Source organism: Pipistrellus kuhlii, unplaced genomic scaffold (genome assembly GCF_014108245.1).
Source record: "Pipistrellus kuhlii isolate mPipKuh1 unplaced genomic scaffold, mPipKuh1.p scaffold_m20_p_11, whole genome shotgun sequence".
Classification (NCBI taxonomy): Eukaryota; Metazoa; Chordata; class Mammalia; order Chiroptera; family Vespertilionidae; genus Pipistrellus; species Pipistrellus kuhlii.
This window is the reverse complement of record NW_023425416.1, coordinates 33,814,379-33,831,861: the sequence shown is the minus strand read 5'-3', so window position 1 is coordinate 33,831,861 and position 17,483 is coordinate 33,814,379. Positions and strand designations below refer to the sequence as shown.

The 17,483-nt window shown below is 37.2% G+C and overlaps 2 protein-coding genes across 4 annotated transcripts in view; one reads left to right on the top strand and one right to left on the bottom strand.

The window, feature by feature from the left end:
* Positions 1-1,377: 1,377 nt before the first annotated feature.
* Positions 1,378-10,733, top strand: PP2D1 (protein phosphatase 2C like domain containing 1; the record flags this gene model as incomplete). Its single annotated transcript, XM_036432382.2, has 2 exons — positions 1,378-2,509; positions 8,788-10,733. Coding segments are annotated over 2 exons (1,935 nt in total), but the record flags the coding sequence as incomplete, so codon positions are not given.
* RAB5A (RAB5A, member RAS oncogene family) overlaps positions 9,793-17,483 on the bottom strand; it is a 31,883-nt gene continuing 24,192 nt past the window's right edge. For 2 of the 3 annotated variants that reach the window (XM_036431588.2, XM_036431586.2), the window contains 2 exons: positions 15,117-15,210; positions 9,793-11,223 (listed from right to left, as the gene is read on the bottom strand). In XM_036431588.2, coding sequence (XP_036287481.1) covers positions 11,108-11,223; positions 15,117-15,210 — 210 coding nt within the window. In that variant the 3' untranslated portion in view covers positions 9,793-11,107. Of the gene's footprint in view, positions 11,224-12,979; positions 13,004-15,116; positions 15,211-17,483 lie in introns of all 3 variants that reach the window. The other variant, XM_036431587.2, reaches the window with a different exon arrangement.

Below are 17,483 nucleotides of genomic sequence, written 5' to 3'. Positions count from 1 at the left end.
CTACATGTTCCCTACTGGGAATTGAACCTGCAATTCAGACATGTGGTCTGACTGGGAATCAAACCAGTTACCTTTCACTGCATGGAAGGATGCTCAATCAACTGAGCCACACCAGCCAGGGCTAAATGGGCTCATTTCTTATCTCAACCATCAACATTCTTTTCTTTTTTTTATCTTTTAAAAAAATATTATATTGATTTTTTACAGAGAGGAAGGGAGAAAGATAGAGAGCTAGAAACGTCGATGAGAGAGAAACATCGACCAGCTGCCTCTTACACACCCCCTACTGGGGATGTGCCCGCAACCAAGGTACATGCCCTTGACCGGATTCGAACCTGGGACCTTTCAGTCCGCAGACTGACGCTCTACCACTGAGCCAAACCGGTTTCAGCTCAACATTCTTAAATACCTATTATGATGCCTTGGATGCTTTAAGTCCCTATGGGCTCCAGGCATTATTTTTGTAGGCCCTACCCTTCATCATGTCTAATACACTAAATGCACTCATATCAAACATAATTTATGTTTTGAATGAGTTGAAGTTCTCTAATTTTCAAAGTGCCACATTTCATAATAAGCATTTTAAAATATTTTATAACCAAAGCATTTTTTTTCAGGTCTCCATAGGTCTTTGTAAAGATTCCATGCCCTAGGAATTGTGCATAAAATGGACAGAAATGTCCCCAGGTGCTGAATACTGTTCTAGATGCTTCTGATAGGAAGGTGTCATCTCTCCAGAAATTTATCATCCAGCTCCACACCTTTCTTTCCTTTCTTCAGCCTGTGCCTCTTTCCTATTGGTCCTAAAAAATTTTGTTCTTACTATCAGTCTGGTTTTAGCATCTTCCATTCATTTTCATGCAAACCCTTTAATTAGGACAAAAGTGTTTTAAGCAAGACAAAATAGAGTACAAAAGTAATTATGCTCATATTCTGAAATCAAATTCCTAGGTCTTAAGCATGTACCTCCTCCAGATGCCTAGGATTCACTATTGTGCTGATTTCTCTGAGTATTTGTTCTTAGATGTCAAGCTGACTTTGTGGAGATTTTACCTAATTTTATTCAGTCACACACAGGTCAATCACCAATTTATTCAGTATTTCCTGTGTGTGTGTGTGTGTGTGTGTGTGTGTGTGTGTGTGTGTGCCGTGCGCACGCGCATGTGTGTTTGGGGGGGCGGGAGGATCACAGAAAGATGCACCAATATTCAATTCTACCGTTTCCCCGAAAATAAGACAGTGTCTTATAAATTTTTGCTCCCAAAGATGCGCTAGATCTTATTATCTGGGGATGTCTTATTTTTCCATGCGCTAGGTCTTATTTTCGGAGGATGTCTTATTTTCGGGGAAACACGGTAGGTCTAGATAAAATAACGGGGAACCAAAGTAAATTGCACAGATGAGGGTCTGCATCATTCCTGGCACGTAAATATCTTTCATCCTGCTTGCAGAGTATTTTGGAAAGCGAGGAAATGGAATATGAAAAAATTTGAGTTTGAAGAGGACTTCCTACTTTTTTGGAGAAGAAAGTATCTTAGAAGGAAGGAGGAAAGACGGTTGAGTTTTTCTGAGACCCAGCAAGAGCAGCAGCTCTGCGATCAGATCATCACATTTCCCTGTTCCATGTGCAAGAAGGAAATTGACCTAACTGGATTTTTCCTCCACAAAAAGCAACATGTCGCTCTGGCCACACTGGGTCTTGAATGGAAGAGTGGAATTACACCAGCACGCTCAGCAGTTGCTGGTAAGAGAAAGTTCACCATTACTAAACTAATGTCATCTTCTACATTTACTGAAAAAGGCCTAGAGAGCATGAATAATGCTTTAGAAGTACTTTGGAAGAAACAAATGCCAGAGTACTATAAGATCATGGAAAACATTCACAATAGTACCATCCATTCACAAAGAATCTGCCATCTATTAATTAAAGGAGCAGCCGTTTGCACTGACAAGAATTCTACGTGGAAAGTGGACATGAACGATAAATTCACTATAGCGAATAATTTTGGCAGTAAACTGGATGTGTGCTTCTTCGGTTTGTTTGATGGGCATCATGGTCCAACAGCAGCAGACTTCGCATCCAAGGAACTCCCAGTTTTACTTCTCCATCAGCTTTCCAAATTTGATCCTTCCTACCAAATGACCCTTAGAGAGCACAAATTAATCAATTCTTTCCAGACAGTGTTTAGGAAAGAGTACATCGCTCTAGAAAACCTCTTCTCTGTAAACAAAGAAACAAAAGAACCGCCGTGTAAGCGTGAGAACATACACAAAGCCTTTGCCAAAGCCTTTTGGAGAATGGATAGGCTTTTACGTCTTGGGAGAGAAGAAGTATCCAGGGTTCAATGGAGCGGCTGTTCTGCAGTTGCCTGTGTATTGGAAGGCAAACTCACGAGTTCCAAGGCCAAGAAGAATCAGAGACGCCCTGACCATGATGATTGGTCAGAGAGATTCCCTTCCCAGAGGGTGCCGCAAGTAATCTCTGGAGAACTACATATTGCACACACTGGTAGGTACATTGGAGGGCCACGCTATACCTTTACAATTTTTTAAATTCCTGGCAGCAAGACATCTTATGCTTCAAGAATTATTTAGTGACTTATTAAAGCCAAATATCGCAATGACCAACTTAAGAAATGACCAAGAACCAGCTTAAATCCAGATCACAGGCACACGAATCATTGTAATTCATTTCATTTTTAAAATATATTTTTTATTGATTTCACAGAGGAAGGGAGAGATAGACATATCAGTGATGAGAGGGAATCATTGATTGGCTACCTCCTGCATGCCTCACACTGGGGATCAAGCCTGCAACCTGGGCATGTGCCCTGACTGGGAATCGAATCATGACCTTCTGGTTTATGGGTCAGTGCTCAACCACTGAGCCACTCTGGCCATCCAATTTTAAATGCTTTTCCAAGGAGGCACATATATAAAATAATGTCACCAAAACATTAAACTTTCTAAGTGGGTAGCAATACAGCAGTTAATAAAGGCAAAGCAAATACATTACATTTGTTAAGATCTGAGCGAAACAAAAAACATCTCTCACTTCTTTTTCAGAAGAGTGGAAAATACTTTGACTATTGTTAGTATAATGGCTAATTTTAAAGCTTATATATTATTGTGTTACACTGTTTTATTTAGGCATCCTTCATTTTAACAGAAACAAAAATATAGGAAAAACATTCAACTTGTGAAAGGAAGGTTATGACTTACACTACAGAAGATAATACCAGTGTCATCACAACTCTGGAATTAAAATAAAAATACCTCACTTTAAAATGAATTGTGAGGGCAGTGATGAAACCATTAAATAACTGATTTGTACATGTGAAAAACACTTGTATAGATAGGGGACTGAATCTTATCAGTCCCTTTGGGTGAAAGGATTCTGTCAGCTTACACCAGTCTCCAACAATACTTCCCAACTGATATTCCTTTTTTTTTTTTTTATTCTTATCACTTCTATAATTTTTCTTGGTGCTTTTTAAATTTACTTTATTCCTCATAGGATTATAAAGTATTTTAAGATCAGCTTATCAATTCCTCAAAAATATCTAGCTTATATTTCGATATTGTGTTAATTCTGCAGACTTATTATATTTGAGTATTGTCATTTTATCAATATATTTTATATGTAACATCTTTTTTGTTTAAGCATTCTGTTATTTTTCAAATATATATTTTATTTACCCCCACCACTGTCTTCATCTATAGGTGTAAGATTTTTGTCCAATCTCTTCCCGTACCCCTCAGACCCTCTTACCCCTGAGAATTTAGTCCAATCCCTTTCTATGTTCCTGGTTCTATTGTATTCACCAGTCCATTTTGTTCTTCAGATTTTTTATTCACTTGATTTTTTAGATTCACTTCTTGGCAGGTATGTATTCGATGTCTTTTTGTTGTTCATAATTTTTTACCTTTATCTTTTTCTTCTTCCTCTTCTTAAAACCTTCATAATGCTCTTCAGACTTTATTAGTCTTCAAAATTATTTTCTTCTGCAACATTTAATTTGCCATTAATCACATCCATTGTATTATTGAAGAATATATATTTTTATTGATTTCAGAGAGAAAGGGATAGAAACATCTATGATGAGAATCACTGAGCAGATGCCTTCTGTACACCCACACTGGGGAATCAAGCCTGCAACCCTAGCATGTGCGCCCTTGGTTGCCTCCTGCATATATTCTGACCAGGGCCTGGCCCAGGAGCCTGCAACGAGGTATGTGTCCTTGAGCAGAATCAAACCCAGGATCCTTTGGTCCTCAGGCCAAAGCTGTATTCACTGAGCCAAACTGACTAGTGTGTATTTTTTTCATTTTTAACATTGTATTTTTATTTAATCTTCACCCAATATGTTTTTATTGATTTTAAAGAGGAAGATAAACATCAATAAGGGAAACATCAATTAGCTGCCTCTCTCAAACTGGAGATTGAACCCAATTTGGGTATGTGCCCTGACTAGGAATTGAACCTGCCACCTTTCAGGGTCAGGATGACACTCCAACTGAGTCACACTGGTCAGGGCTAACATTTTATTTTTCATCTTTACAAGTTTGCATTTTAAAAATTATCTTCCATGCCTGTACTTACCTTTTTAAACATATGGTATGCAGTTGTAACTTTTAATGTTCTTGCCTACTAATCCCAACATTTGTGTGAGTTCTTAGTTTTGATTTTTTTTTGCATTTTGTTATGGGTAGTTTTTTTTCTGCTTATTTGCTTGCAGAAAATAAAAACTAGGTATTCTAGTTTCCTATCACAATCGTGGCGGCTTAAAACATCAAAAATCCACTTTCTCACAGAAACTTAAAATTAAGGTGGTGTTGGCAAGGTCACACTTCCTCTGAAACTTCTAAGGGAAAATGCATGCCTCTTTCAGCTTCTAGTAGCTACAGGCACTGATTGGTCCGTGGCTTTGCTTCCATCTTCTCATGGCTTTTTACTATTCTGGTCTCATAAGGATACTGTTCTTTGGATTTAAGACCAACTTGGTGGTCATCACATATATACAAACCTGATTCTGAGAACACATCGAACAAATATTTGATGGACAGTTGACTGATACGTAAAATATTGTCTGGCTCCAGCTGTACAATGGTGAACATGAGTTCCATACACATACATTTTACATAATGAAGCAAGGGGTCTTTGAATACTCAGTGAAAAGTAGCTCCACATAATATAAATGATGTCTATGATATAAATTCAGCCTCTGTGGCCAAAATTAAGTCCTTAAGAAAAACTAGACATAGGTTGTTTCCCTAACAGCATTTACATGCACTTCTGTTATGCTTCCATTTTAGGTAAACTTCATGTGTGTTTCAATTTTCTTAGCTTATGCTACTTTTCAATTGCTTTTTCTTTCCCCAATAACTATTTCATTTCCCATTACTGCTTCCTATTTCCTTAGGCCTATAATTCTATTTCATGAGATTTTCTTGCAATTTTTTAATAAATGGTTCTACATTATAAACTGATGAACCAAAAGATATGGAGACAGTAAAGCAACAAGCAGACTGTCAAATTACAGCGGGGAGGGGAGGGAGATCTGGGGGAGATAACAGATCAACAGAAGGACTTGTATACATGCATAAAAGTACAACCAATGGACACAAAACTCTGGGGAGGGAGGGTATAAATGGGAAGGAAGGGGAATAATAAGATATGTACACAGATAATAATTTAATAAAAAAAATAAAATATATGGTTCTGATATGTAGCTTCATCTCAATCTTTTTTGGAAAGGCTGTCTGCTTTCCTCTTCACGGAATACAAAGAAAACCTTTATCAAGTGTGTACTTGTTAAAAGTACCTTCTTACCCTAGCTGGTTTGGCTTAGCAGAGAGGGTCAGCCTGTGGACTGAAGGGTCCCAGGTTTGATTCCTTGTCCAGGGCACATGCCTGGTTGCAGGCTCCTTCCCCAGTAGGGGGCGTGCAGTAGGCAGCCAATCAATGATTCTTTTTCATCATTGATGTTTCTCCCTCTCATTTCCTCCCTAGGGGTATGTGAGGGGGGGGGGGAATATATACATACATACCTTTTAAATCCTCACAATAGCATTGGAAAAAAACACTGCCAGGTGGAAAACTGGTAGGTAAATAAAGTGACTTAACGAAGGTCACACAAAGTGGGACTCAAGTTTTAGTATGTCAAGCTCCCAAGTCTTCCTCCTTCCCCAGGCTGTTCCTTCTGAACAAGCCATCTTTTTACCCCAGGGCACTCAGGCATCCTAAGGATGTTTCCTTTTCTTACCCCTACATAACTTTTCTTCCTCTTTTCTCCAGTTCTTTCGTAAAACTTCCCTGTTCTCTTCAACAGTAGCCTTGCTAACTTTATCTGAAAAAAATCTTTAAAAAAAAAATATATTTTATTGATTTTTTACAGAGAGGAAAAGGGATAGAGAGTTAAGAAACATCGATAAGAGAGAATCATCGATTAGCTGCCTCTTGCATAACCCCTACTGGGGATGTGCCCGCAACCAGGGTACATGCCCTTGACCGGAATCGAACCCGGGACCTTTCAGTGCGCAGGCTGACGCTCTATCCACTGAGCCAAACCGGTTTCAGTTGAAAAAAAAAAAATATTGATCTTGACCATTCAGATCTAGAATTCCTTTTGGAATTCCAAGGCTACTCTGAAATTTATAGAAATACTTTTCCTTTTCATAAGTTGAAGATAGCCCAGCAACTGCAGGAGGCAGTTACATCACAGGCACTTTGCCTGCCTATACAAGATACCTTAAAAAGGCTTAAGTAACATCTCAAAACATTTTTCTTAATCCCTGGATGATTAATCCCCCTCAACATGATGCTCTTCCAGTGATCCTGTCCCATTTTTGTTCTGATAATACTTTCTGAATGGCACGATCTCTCCAGCTAATAAAAAATTATTTTACATCTAAGAATATGAATTCGTATCTATAATCAGATTCATTAAAAATTATTTGAAAGTTTTCATTATATTCACTGCTAATTCTCATATCCTCCAAACAATGTTACAGGGCTTTTTCTTGAAAGCCACTCTGTCCCCCCTTTTCTATTGGCTTCTCTCTTCCTTCACTTTTGCAGATACATGGACATATAGCGCTATTTTAAAATCTTTCTCATTTTCCATCTTCCTTGGGGCTTTTTGTTCATTATCCTTTCAGCTTTAACAGTCACCAGCTTTCAACAACTCATTTGCAGCTGACAGCATATGCAACCTAAGGTCCAGGAAATAAAACGATTAACTCTGCATATCTAAGTAGAATAATCAGCAGCAAAGACATGTCAATTTAAAATATTAATAAACACTGCTACAAAATATAAGAGGTCATAATATTATCATTTATACAGTTCTTAGGTTTCTAAAACATCTTCCACATATATCTTCATCTTTGGGTCCCATTATCTCAAGGTATTTTAACAATTCCCATTATGTAAATGAGCCAATAAGCTTAGTTTATGCCAGATACTAACTTTTCACTAATTTATACTCTGTTTAATCATTCTAGATTGTGGACCTCAGCCTCTTGAAACTTAAATTCATTTATTAAAAAAAAAAAAAAAAAAAAATCAGGGGATTTCCTGGCCAGTGTGGCTGGCTCAGCTGGTTGAAGAGCTGTCCCATACACCAAAAGGTTACAGGTTTGATTCCCAGTCAGGGCACATACCTAGGATGCAGGTTCGATCCCCGGTCAGGGTGTGTACTGGAGGCAACCAATCAGTTTCTCTCTCTCCTTTCCTCTAAAATTAAAAACATATCACCAGGTGAGATTTTTTTTTTTTTTTTTTTAAAGTGGAATTACACTTGAACCTTGCAGCAAAATTCTGACTTCAGCATCATGTATGAAACTAGAATATTCTTTTGTAAATTTTCATTATACCGGGAATTTTCGTTATCAAAACTTCATTAACCTCCTTATCGGAATAATTTAAATACTTGTATGAATTCCATAAAGAAAAACTGCCTGTGCTTGAATATACAGTTATGTCCCTAAGAACTTGGGGAAAATCTATTTTCCTAATTTTTTAAAAAATCAAAGAGAATTGGTAATACAACCCCTCCTCAATCTGTTTAGAGCACTGTTTATTTTCTTAAGATTTCAATGATGCACACATATGAGGTTCATCTGAACGATGAACAAACTATAATCAACTTTTAGGATTTCAGTTTACAATCAAAGGGTTTAATTTCATTTTGGCTATTATCCATCTAATGCATTAACAACACATATCCCTTTTTTTCTTCACAAGGCTGTGACTTAATTTATTTTAAGCCATACACATCAGGAACTTAACTAGACTGGCATGAAGTCATATTTTAATTTTTTTCATCACCCATACCACCTTCCTGTATTTTAGTTTTTAACATTACCAGTTACAAAATCATCAAATTCCACTTAAAAAAAAATCAAAATTTTTGTGTTTAAACAAAAGGCATTTATTTAAATATTTAAAAATGTTTGCTCTATGGAATATATATTGGTTATAAAAAAGCTCAACTTTTGGCTCTACAAAGTATATAACATTTGGAAGTGGTTTCATATTCAGAGTCTGTAATTTTAGTTTTTTAAATACTAAATGCAGTATTTTAAACACTAAATTGCTTTAAAACTAGGAATAAACTGGCCTCTCAGTTTTATTGACTATAAATCATCCATATTACACATTTTAAAATACTTTCAGATGGTTTACTTTATGCATTGAAACACATAATTATTAAAGTTAATAGCATACTCTGATACAATTGGTTATTAAATCTCTAGGATCAACTTTTTCTGATAATCTTTTAGGTAATGTACAAGCAGTCTTATGCAGAAATGGAAAAGGCTTTTGCTTAACCAAAGAACATACTCTGAGAAACAAAAAGGAAAAAAAAAGAGTACTTGAGAATGGAGCAAGAATTAGTTCAAATGAACCATATGGACTCCTAGAAGGGCAAACAAAAACCACAAGAGGACTTGGATTTCATGGAAATCCCAAACTGAAAAATTTCATTATTCCAGTACCTCAAACATTGTCTGTCCCTATAGATGACTTATGTCAATTCCTTATCTTAGCTACTAATGGACTTTGGCAAGTTCTGGATAAAAAGGAAGTCACTGCATTGGCAATAACAATGTTTCAAATGTATAAAGAAATACACTATTTTAACCTAAAAAAAAGATTAACCAAAGATTCTCTGTTTTCCCCAGTCTTTGGAAAAAAGGCTACTGAACCAGAAAGTAATACCCACACATCGTTTCAGCGTAAATCTGAAGAATGGGTGCCAAGTACAAATTTAAAAGAAAAATTGTCTAGTGTAAAAAATTCTAAGAATTTCACCCGTGATCCTAAAAATACACAAACATTTCTACCAGAAATGACTAATTGTGATACTTGCAGTGAGAAAGCAACTGATAAGCCAACCCATGAAGGTGGTGTGCCAGGAGATTCAATTGAAAAACAAAAAATATACCCCAAGCATTTCTATGAAGCTGCAGCTGAGTATATCAGCCATGGACTTGTAAGTGCTGCTTTAGTGGCTGGCTCCAGAGACAACATTACAGTTATGGTAATACTTCTCAATGGAAGTGAATATCAGTTTCTGAAATGAAAGATAAAGTTCTGATTATCCAGAATACAAAAATATAAAGAAGAACTCTTCAATGAACCAGATATTAGGATAATACATCAATACCACACAAATAATTTTTAAGAATGTAGTAAAGAAAATATAAATGCAGATTTTTGAGTTATATAATACTATTTATATATGTTCACTGCTCCAGTGGAAAAAAAAAGAGAAAAACCAGTACTGCTTTTTATACCACTTTATTCCAACCTGAGCACCTCAATATAAAACTAAACACTGGTGAACTGTTTCCTTACTAATTCTGAATTACTGTAAATGTACAAGTTCTGCTAGCAGTTCAACACTTAAATAGATTAAATCATTTCTGACACATGGTAGATTTCATATAATGAAAATACCTAAAACAATTAGTGCAATATACTGAATTGATCAAAATAAACAAACTTTGGAAAATAAGGCTGCAAGATTATTATTAACATGTCGAAATACTTACGCTACAAATTACTGGTACATTGTTTATTACGGTTCTGAAGCCCCTTCCTTTGGAAGGAGGCAAGAAGGAAAAATTAGCTGTTTTAGTAACTGTACATTTTGTATACTTTTAAGCAACTCTTAAATATTACAGAAAAGTAATGAACATATGGAGACTACAATGCAGTACCCTATTTACAGTACAGCTGAAGATCAAATTTAAAATAATCAAGTTTGAATGTACATAATTGTTAGTGCGTTAACTATATTATGACCAAAGGGAACAAAAGCCCCCTGCAAGCCCCTGAACAAAACTGATAAAATGGCCTGCAGTGATTAAACAAAAATCAGACACTTGGTTTGTTTCACTTTTGTTGAAGAGCTCACCTTCAGAGGGAACACTACTCATTACAATGCCTTTTATCAGTTTTCATATTCCTAAAACAAGATGGGGTTACTTTTTTCCTTTTTTTTTTTTTTTACCCCATTTTAAAAAATAAGAGGACTGCCTGCAATTTAGATGCCACTAATGTTCACTCCTCTCACCCCCTATCCTGCCCCCCCAATATGTGGGACTGTTTTCTTGTAGCTAATTTGTTTAAATGTGGAATGTACACTTTAAATATGGATACTATGAGAAATTATTGGTTTCCTAAATACTATAGCTAAGCATAAATATCTTTAGAACCTTCTTCTAAAAAAAAAAGTGTTTCTGAAAGGCTCAAATTAAGTTCGAAATCTCCTTCGTAGAACTGGCTGGTTAACTGTGGGTTCAGATAGTCATTTGCCTATATCTCTGGTGATGAGAAATGATTCCCCCTAACCTTCCAAGGAAACAAGTATACACAGCTCTCATTTCCCCCTTCTGCTGAAACATTAGTCAGAGGGTCACATGCATATCATTAAAAATTAAGTTCAAAACACTTAAAATAATTCTGTATTGGAAACTTGACTCTATCATAAGTCTCTTCTTTTTGGAAGTCATACTGAGCTGGTTAAATGCTCCAATTCCATGGTTATTACATTTAGGAAGCAGAAGACTATTCCAGCTAGTACAAACTGGAGGTTTAGTTACTACAACACTGACTCCTGGTTGGTTGTGTGGGTTCAGTAAGGTCTACTCCTCTTCCCCTGGCAGAATTTGCTCCTGGATTCTGTGGTTCATTCTTTGGCAACTTTTTTGCTGAGAAATAAAGTATTAAAATAAACACAATTAGAATATTCATACTAGAACATGTCCACCTGCTTATTGATAATCTTCCTTTCTAATTAGGCTAACCCAAAGTATCACATAATCATATGTCCATTCTTTTCAAATGTTTATTGAGTATCCACTAAATATCAAAACATGTCACTGTCCTGAGAGTTTAGTGCGTTGATGGAAGGATAAAATGAGGACCAGTTGCTGACACAGTTAAAATTTAACACTAAAGCTATATGAAATTCTTTTATGTAGATTCACTTAATAATCCTAGGAAAGGTGTACTTTATTTCATAATCATCAATATCTCTATTAATTAAAGAAAATCTATATTAAAAGTGACAGCCAGCTGAAACCAGTTTGGCTCAGGTAGAGCGTCAGTCTGTGGACTGAAAGGTCCCAGGTTCGATTCCGGTCAGGGGTATGTACGTTGGTTGTGGCCACATCCCTGGTGAGGGGTGTGCAAGAGGCAGCTGGTCGATGTTTCTCTCTCATTGACGTTTCTATCTCTCTATCTCTCTCCCTTCCTCTCTTAAAAAAAAAAAATCAAAAAATAAATAAATAAATAAATAAATAAATATATATATATATATAAAAGAAAAAAGTGAAGCCAGTCAATCTATATGTATAAAAGCCTAAGTGACCAGTCGACTAGTCGCTATGATGCACACTGACCACCAGGGGTTAGATGCACAACGTAGGAGCTGCCCCCTGGTGGCCAATGCACTACCACAGCAGGAGTGCCGTTCAGCTGACAGATGGGCGCCAGATGCTGGGCTCAGGCTCATGTTGGGCGAGTGAGCCTACCAAGCTGCAGTGGTGGTAGGCGCAGTGGAGCTGAGATGAGCAGGAGATGCGTGGCACCCTCCCCACCCCCGCCACCTGCTGATTTGCGCACTACTACATGCTGATTTCAGCTGATCCTCCCGCAGGCCACTCCGAGGGACCCCACCAATGCACAAATCTGTAATGTTTATAAAGAAGCTCAGTTTCTATCAATGTTCCCTGGAATGCCACAAGCACATTTTGGAACAAGTTGGGATATAAACAAATACCATGGCCATCATCCCAGCAGAACTTGTCATCTGCTGTGCAATCTAATTATTAACCAATTATAACAGATAACAACTCCTATTTTCTTCCTAGCTTACACAGATTTTACCCTTCAAATATCTTACCATTTTTCTCTCTTATAACTGAGTAAGAATACTAATCTGATTCTTGAGTAACTCTACTTAATGCATGCGTGGCTTTCTCAAAAACCATTTCCCAGTTTTCAGACAGATGAGCATGACTTGCCTCATTTGAACAAAGCCCCTTAACCAGTAGTTATGGCTTTAGCTCTGCTAAGCTCGATACAATGCTGTTCTCTGTAGCACTGCTCCTACTGATTAGACGTCAGCTATTTAGATTCTGAAGATCCTTGATGTGCTGGATTCATTAAATAATAAACATCTCTCAGAGTACAGATTGTATGGGTAGCTAGACACACTGGTCTCTATCAACCTTGGGTATGGACTACTATGGTAAGACTCTTAACTTAATCTTAGTTTTGGCTAAGTTTGCACAACATGCTGTACTTCAAAATCTGAACGCCTAATTGTGTCTTGGATTTTCTATCGTTTATTTGTTGTAATATTTCACATCAGCATTAATAAATCTTTAGAATTCTAGATACTGGGCTGGGCAATTGATCTGAAAGCCAGGAGCATCAGGGTTTTGGAAGAAAAGCCATCACCTTAGGGCACTTCTCTAGGAACTGCTCTATAGATGGGGGTAAATGATAAAATGGTAAATTTCTAGTCAGCTGTATGCACAAAGCTTCACAGGACAAAGAATAGGCTACCATTATAAACTTTATTATAATTAATGTCAAGTTAGGTTTCTGACAGAGTGACCATTTCACTCTTTAGCATACTTCCTCAAGGGCTTCCTGTAATTAGATATGAGTGGAATCAGGAGGCTGAAGAAAATAAACCAGAATGGTTAATTTTTACTGGGACGATAAACAAAAATAATTTTTGAAATTTCAAAAGGTGTCTCCTGTCTTATATCTTATTGAATGTCACCAAAGTGAAACTGGTACTATTTGTTTTATATATGGCCAACCAGCTAACCCAATCTGTCTCTAAATTGATTAGGATTGTGAGAAAAGAAAAATCCTACATCAAGTTAATGAAAATGAACAAGAAGCCACTCAAGACCTTATAAAATTAAGAATAGATGATAAATTTATTTAAAACTCTTCCACGACATAAGAGTACTCCCTTTGAGAAGTCTTCTAAGTAAAAATATGAATGTACTGTGTGATTTAAGTTATATTCCAGTAAAAGAAATGGCTTTTCCATTTCTTTCAAATAAAGGAGGATTCTAATTTCAGCAAAGTCATTGATAATTCTAGTATGTAGGCTACTTTCTGATGGGAAAAAATGACCTTACTAGTACTTTTAAATAAAAAATAAAAATTAAATTAAGCTCCTCTGGTAGTCTTAATACCATCAGAAAGCTTTAAAAATTCAGTCTGATTTGAGGGCCTATTATTTTGTTTCCTTTTAACTTTTGAGATGTGGTTCAAGGTATCATCATTCCCATTTATAAAAAGAGCATATTGCCACACAATCCTTCACAACTATGCTAGCATTTCCTTAATAAATATGAGCCTGAGTTTCTTGAAAACGTTTTATACAGCAGTTTTTCTCTAAGTGAGCCACCATTAAATTCTTTCACTTAGTTCCAGCTATTATGACAGTACTTACAACTTTCTGAGTTTTTTCAAGGCTCCTACATGGTTAATTTGTATGACTTCAATATAAAATATTTCTTATTTGGGCATAGAAATGAGGACACCCAGTTAATGATCACTGCTATTTAATGAAAGATGTTATGGGACAAGAAGAGTGTTGGCACATCAATAGAGTGAAGGCAGAAAATTGTGAGAGCCACCTAAATATACCCTTCCCATAGAATCTGCACCTTAAAACTAATGGAAGGTTAGAGTCAACAGAAATATTTTTATTTTTGTTACAGACAGAAACTTCCTTATTACTATTCCAACTTCATTACTCCAACAATAGTGGACTAGCAATCATAATCAATTAAAAGTACCTTAAAGGAAAGGTGAGAGTGCTGCATAGGATTGAATGACCATTGAGGTCACGTAAAGCATAAATGGTGCTTTGTTTTTCCTCTTTCTCTCTGTGCCTCATGCTTTGACACTTTATTACAATATTTGCATTAAAAAATTTGGCTCTAAGTTTATTACCTTTTATATAAAAAGTATAACTAATAGAAACACACTTTATCCTCAGTGAAATCTTTAGAAAATCTATCACCTTAAAGTTCAGACTTCTATAGTTTCAGAAGAAACTATGCTTTAAGTATTACAACCTGATAGGTATCAACCTCTCAAATTTGACAATATTACTAACAGAGTAAGGAATGTTTGTGTTTGGTAAAAAGGATCTAAAATAATTACAGAATTAAAAAAAAGAAGAAGAAAAAAGAAAGTCAAAGAAAAAAAAAAAAGAAGAGTCAAACTAGCCCTGGCTCAGTTAGTTGGGCATTGGGCATTGATCATCCCGTGTACCAAAAAGGGTGCCAGTTTGATTCCTGGCCAGGGCACATGCCCAGGTTGCAGACTTGATCTCTGGCAGGGAGCATGCAGGAAGCAGCTGACAGATGTTACACTCTCACATAAATATTTTGATGTTTGTTTTTTTACTCCCTTCCCCTCTCTCTAAAAACCAATAAAAAGCATAAAATATTTTAAAAATCAGAATATTTTTAAAATAAAAGATAAATAAGAGTCAAACTAAAAACATTCCAGTATAATTTGTTTTGCCTATATTTGTAGTTTGAAAGAAAATTAATCTTACCTATTGCCATGAATATTTCATTTACATTCATTGATGTTTTAGCTGATGTTTCCATGAATAATAAACTGTTGTCATCTGCATAGGACTGTGCTTCCTGTTTATAGAACACAAATAAGAGGCTTCCTTATTATTACTCCAACTTAATTACCTACAACCAATAATTACCAGGTACAAGTAAAACAAGGATAAGGCATTGTATAATTTTTCTTTTTGCCTTAACTTGCACTATCCCAGCCTGATTAATGTGGTTTCATATTAAATCTGCTTTTCAGTCCTGAGTAGTGGGGCTCAGTTGGAAACACTGAAAGGCTTCCAGTCAAGGAACATACATAAGCTTCAAGTTTGATCCCTGTTGGTGCACCTACAGGAAGGCAACTGAGTGATGTTTCTCTCTCACATAGATGTTTCTCTCCCCCCTCATCCCCTCATCTCTAAAAACAATGTGTGTGTGTCCTCATGTGACAATTAAGTACATAAGTAAAAATAAAGTCCTTTAAACCTATTTTCTAGAGGGGGAAAATTTTATCCTATTCTAAATATAAAATTTTCTTTGATCTCAATGGCAAATTTTTTTTTTTTAAATAGCAAAGGTGAAAATTTATTGAAGAACAAGTAGACTCTCATGTGGGGAGGGGGAAAGAGTCTCCTCAATGGCAAATTTTACTTATGCTCATTATTTGCAATAAAGTCAAAGGGAAACCAATTGTATAATACTGCCTTCAACCACTAAATGGCACTCTGATATTTAATTCTAAATGAATTCTGCAAGCAACATTTTAAATTAGAATATATTATGAACCATTCCTTTGGAAACTGTTACTATTCTACATTTTTGTCATGCTTTACAGTTTACATGTATTATTGCCTTTGATCCTCACAGCTACTATTGTGAAGAGCAACCAATTATCTTTCTCGTTTGACGAAAAAAAATAAGGTTCCTTTGAACTTAATGTGATAGAATCACTTTTGAGTATGATTTACATGCTCCATCTGCCACACTATCCTGGGGAGGCAACTCAGAGTAATAGATGACACCATACTTGATATGGTTATCAACAGAATTAAATGAACTCTGTATGCTCAGCTTCACACCTACTGATGTAAGAACCATTACTTCCCTTTCTCCACATCTAGCCATCACCAAAAAATAAAAATTCCTTTCGCTGATAATGTACATATAATGACCACAATCAAATTTCTCTGGTAGAGAAAGTGACAAACAAGAGAACAGAAGTTTTAAAATATCTACTTAAAGACATTGGGTTTATTTTAAAAGATTATACTTTATTTTACAGCAGGGACCATTCCTACATAGCTGTATTTGATAACAAACAAACTGGATTTTTTTAAATCCCCCATCCCCTTTTTTAAGGCCCCAGTAATAACAACCACATGAGTGTAGGTTATGTGTACCACAAGTGTGTGGGTATATCTGGGTAAGCATATGTGTGTTGATATATATTTCTACACTACTAAAAGAGAAACATGCAAATTGACCATCCCTCTACTATGCCCACCAGCCAATCGGGCGTGAGTATGCAAATTAACAAAGATGGCAGAAGCCATGGAACTGGAGCGAGCAGGAGGCTTGGGTTGACCCTGGCAATGGAGAAAGCAAAGCTTCCCACCCACCCTGGCCTCCACTCCCTTGGTACCAAGGGACGTGGCCAGCTTGAAAAGGGCTCTCCCATGGGGTGAGGGTCTGCACTCGGGGGTGTGGCCAGCCTGCAAGCAGCCATCAGCCCCTCACTCAGGCTGGCCACACCCCCATTAAGTAAGAGTCCCAGCTGGGGTGTGTGGCCAGCCTGCAAACAGCCATCAACCCCTCACCCAGGCTGCCCTACGCCCCAAGGGAACTTCCACCCTGATCTGGGACATCCTTCAGGGTAAACCAGCTGCAACCCCCGCCCCCAACCCATGCACCAGGCCTCTATCTATACTAATAAAAGGATAATATGCTAATTAGAGTGTGAGACCTTCTAGGAGACCTTCTGGACATTCTTCTGGACAAAGCCATGGTGGCGGAGCCAAGGTAGAGGTGGTCAGAGGCCAAGAGGGAGGGCAGTGGTGGGTGATCAGGCCAGTGGGGAGGGAGGGCATTGGGGATGATCAGGTCAGTGGGGGAAGGGGGAAAGTTAGGGGTGAGCAGACCAGCAGGGAAGCCAGGCGGGGGCAAGCAGGCCATCAGTAGGGGTCAGTTTGGGGTGATTAGGACAGCAGGGGGGGCAGTATGGGGTGAGCAGGCCAGGAGGTAGAGCAGGTGGGGGCGAGCAGGCCAGTAGAGGGGGCAGTTGGGGGCAAACAGGCCAGCAGGCCAGGTGAGTGTTTAGGACCTAGCAGTCCTGGATTGTGAGCGAGATCCCAAAT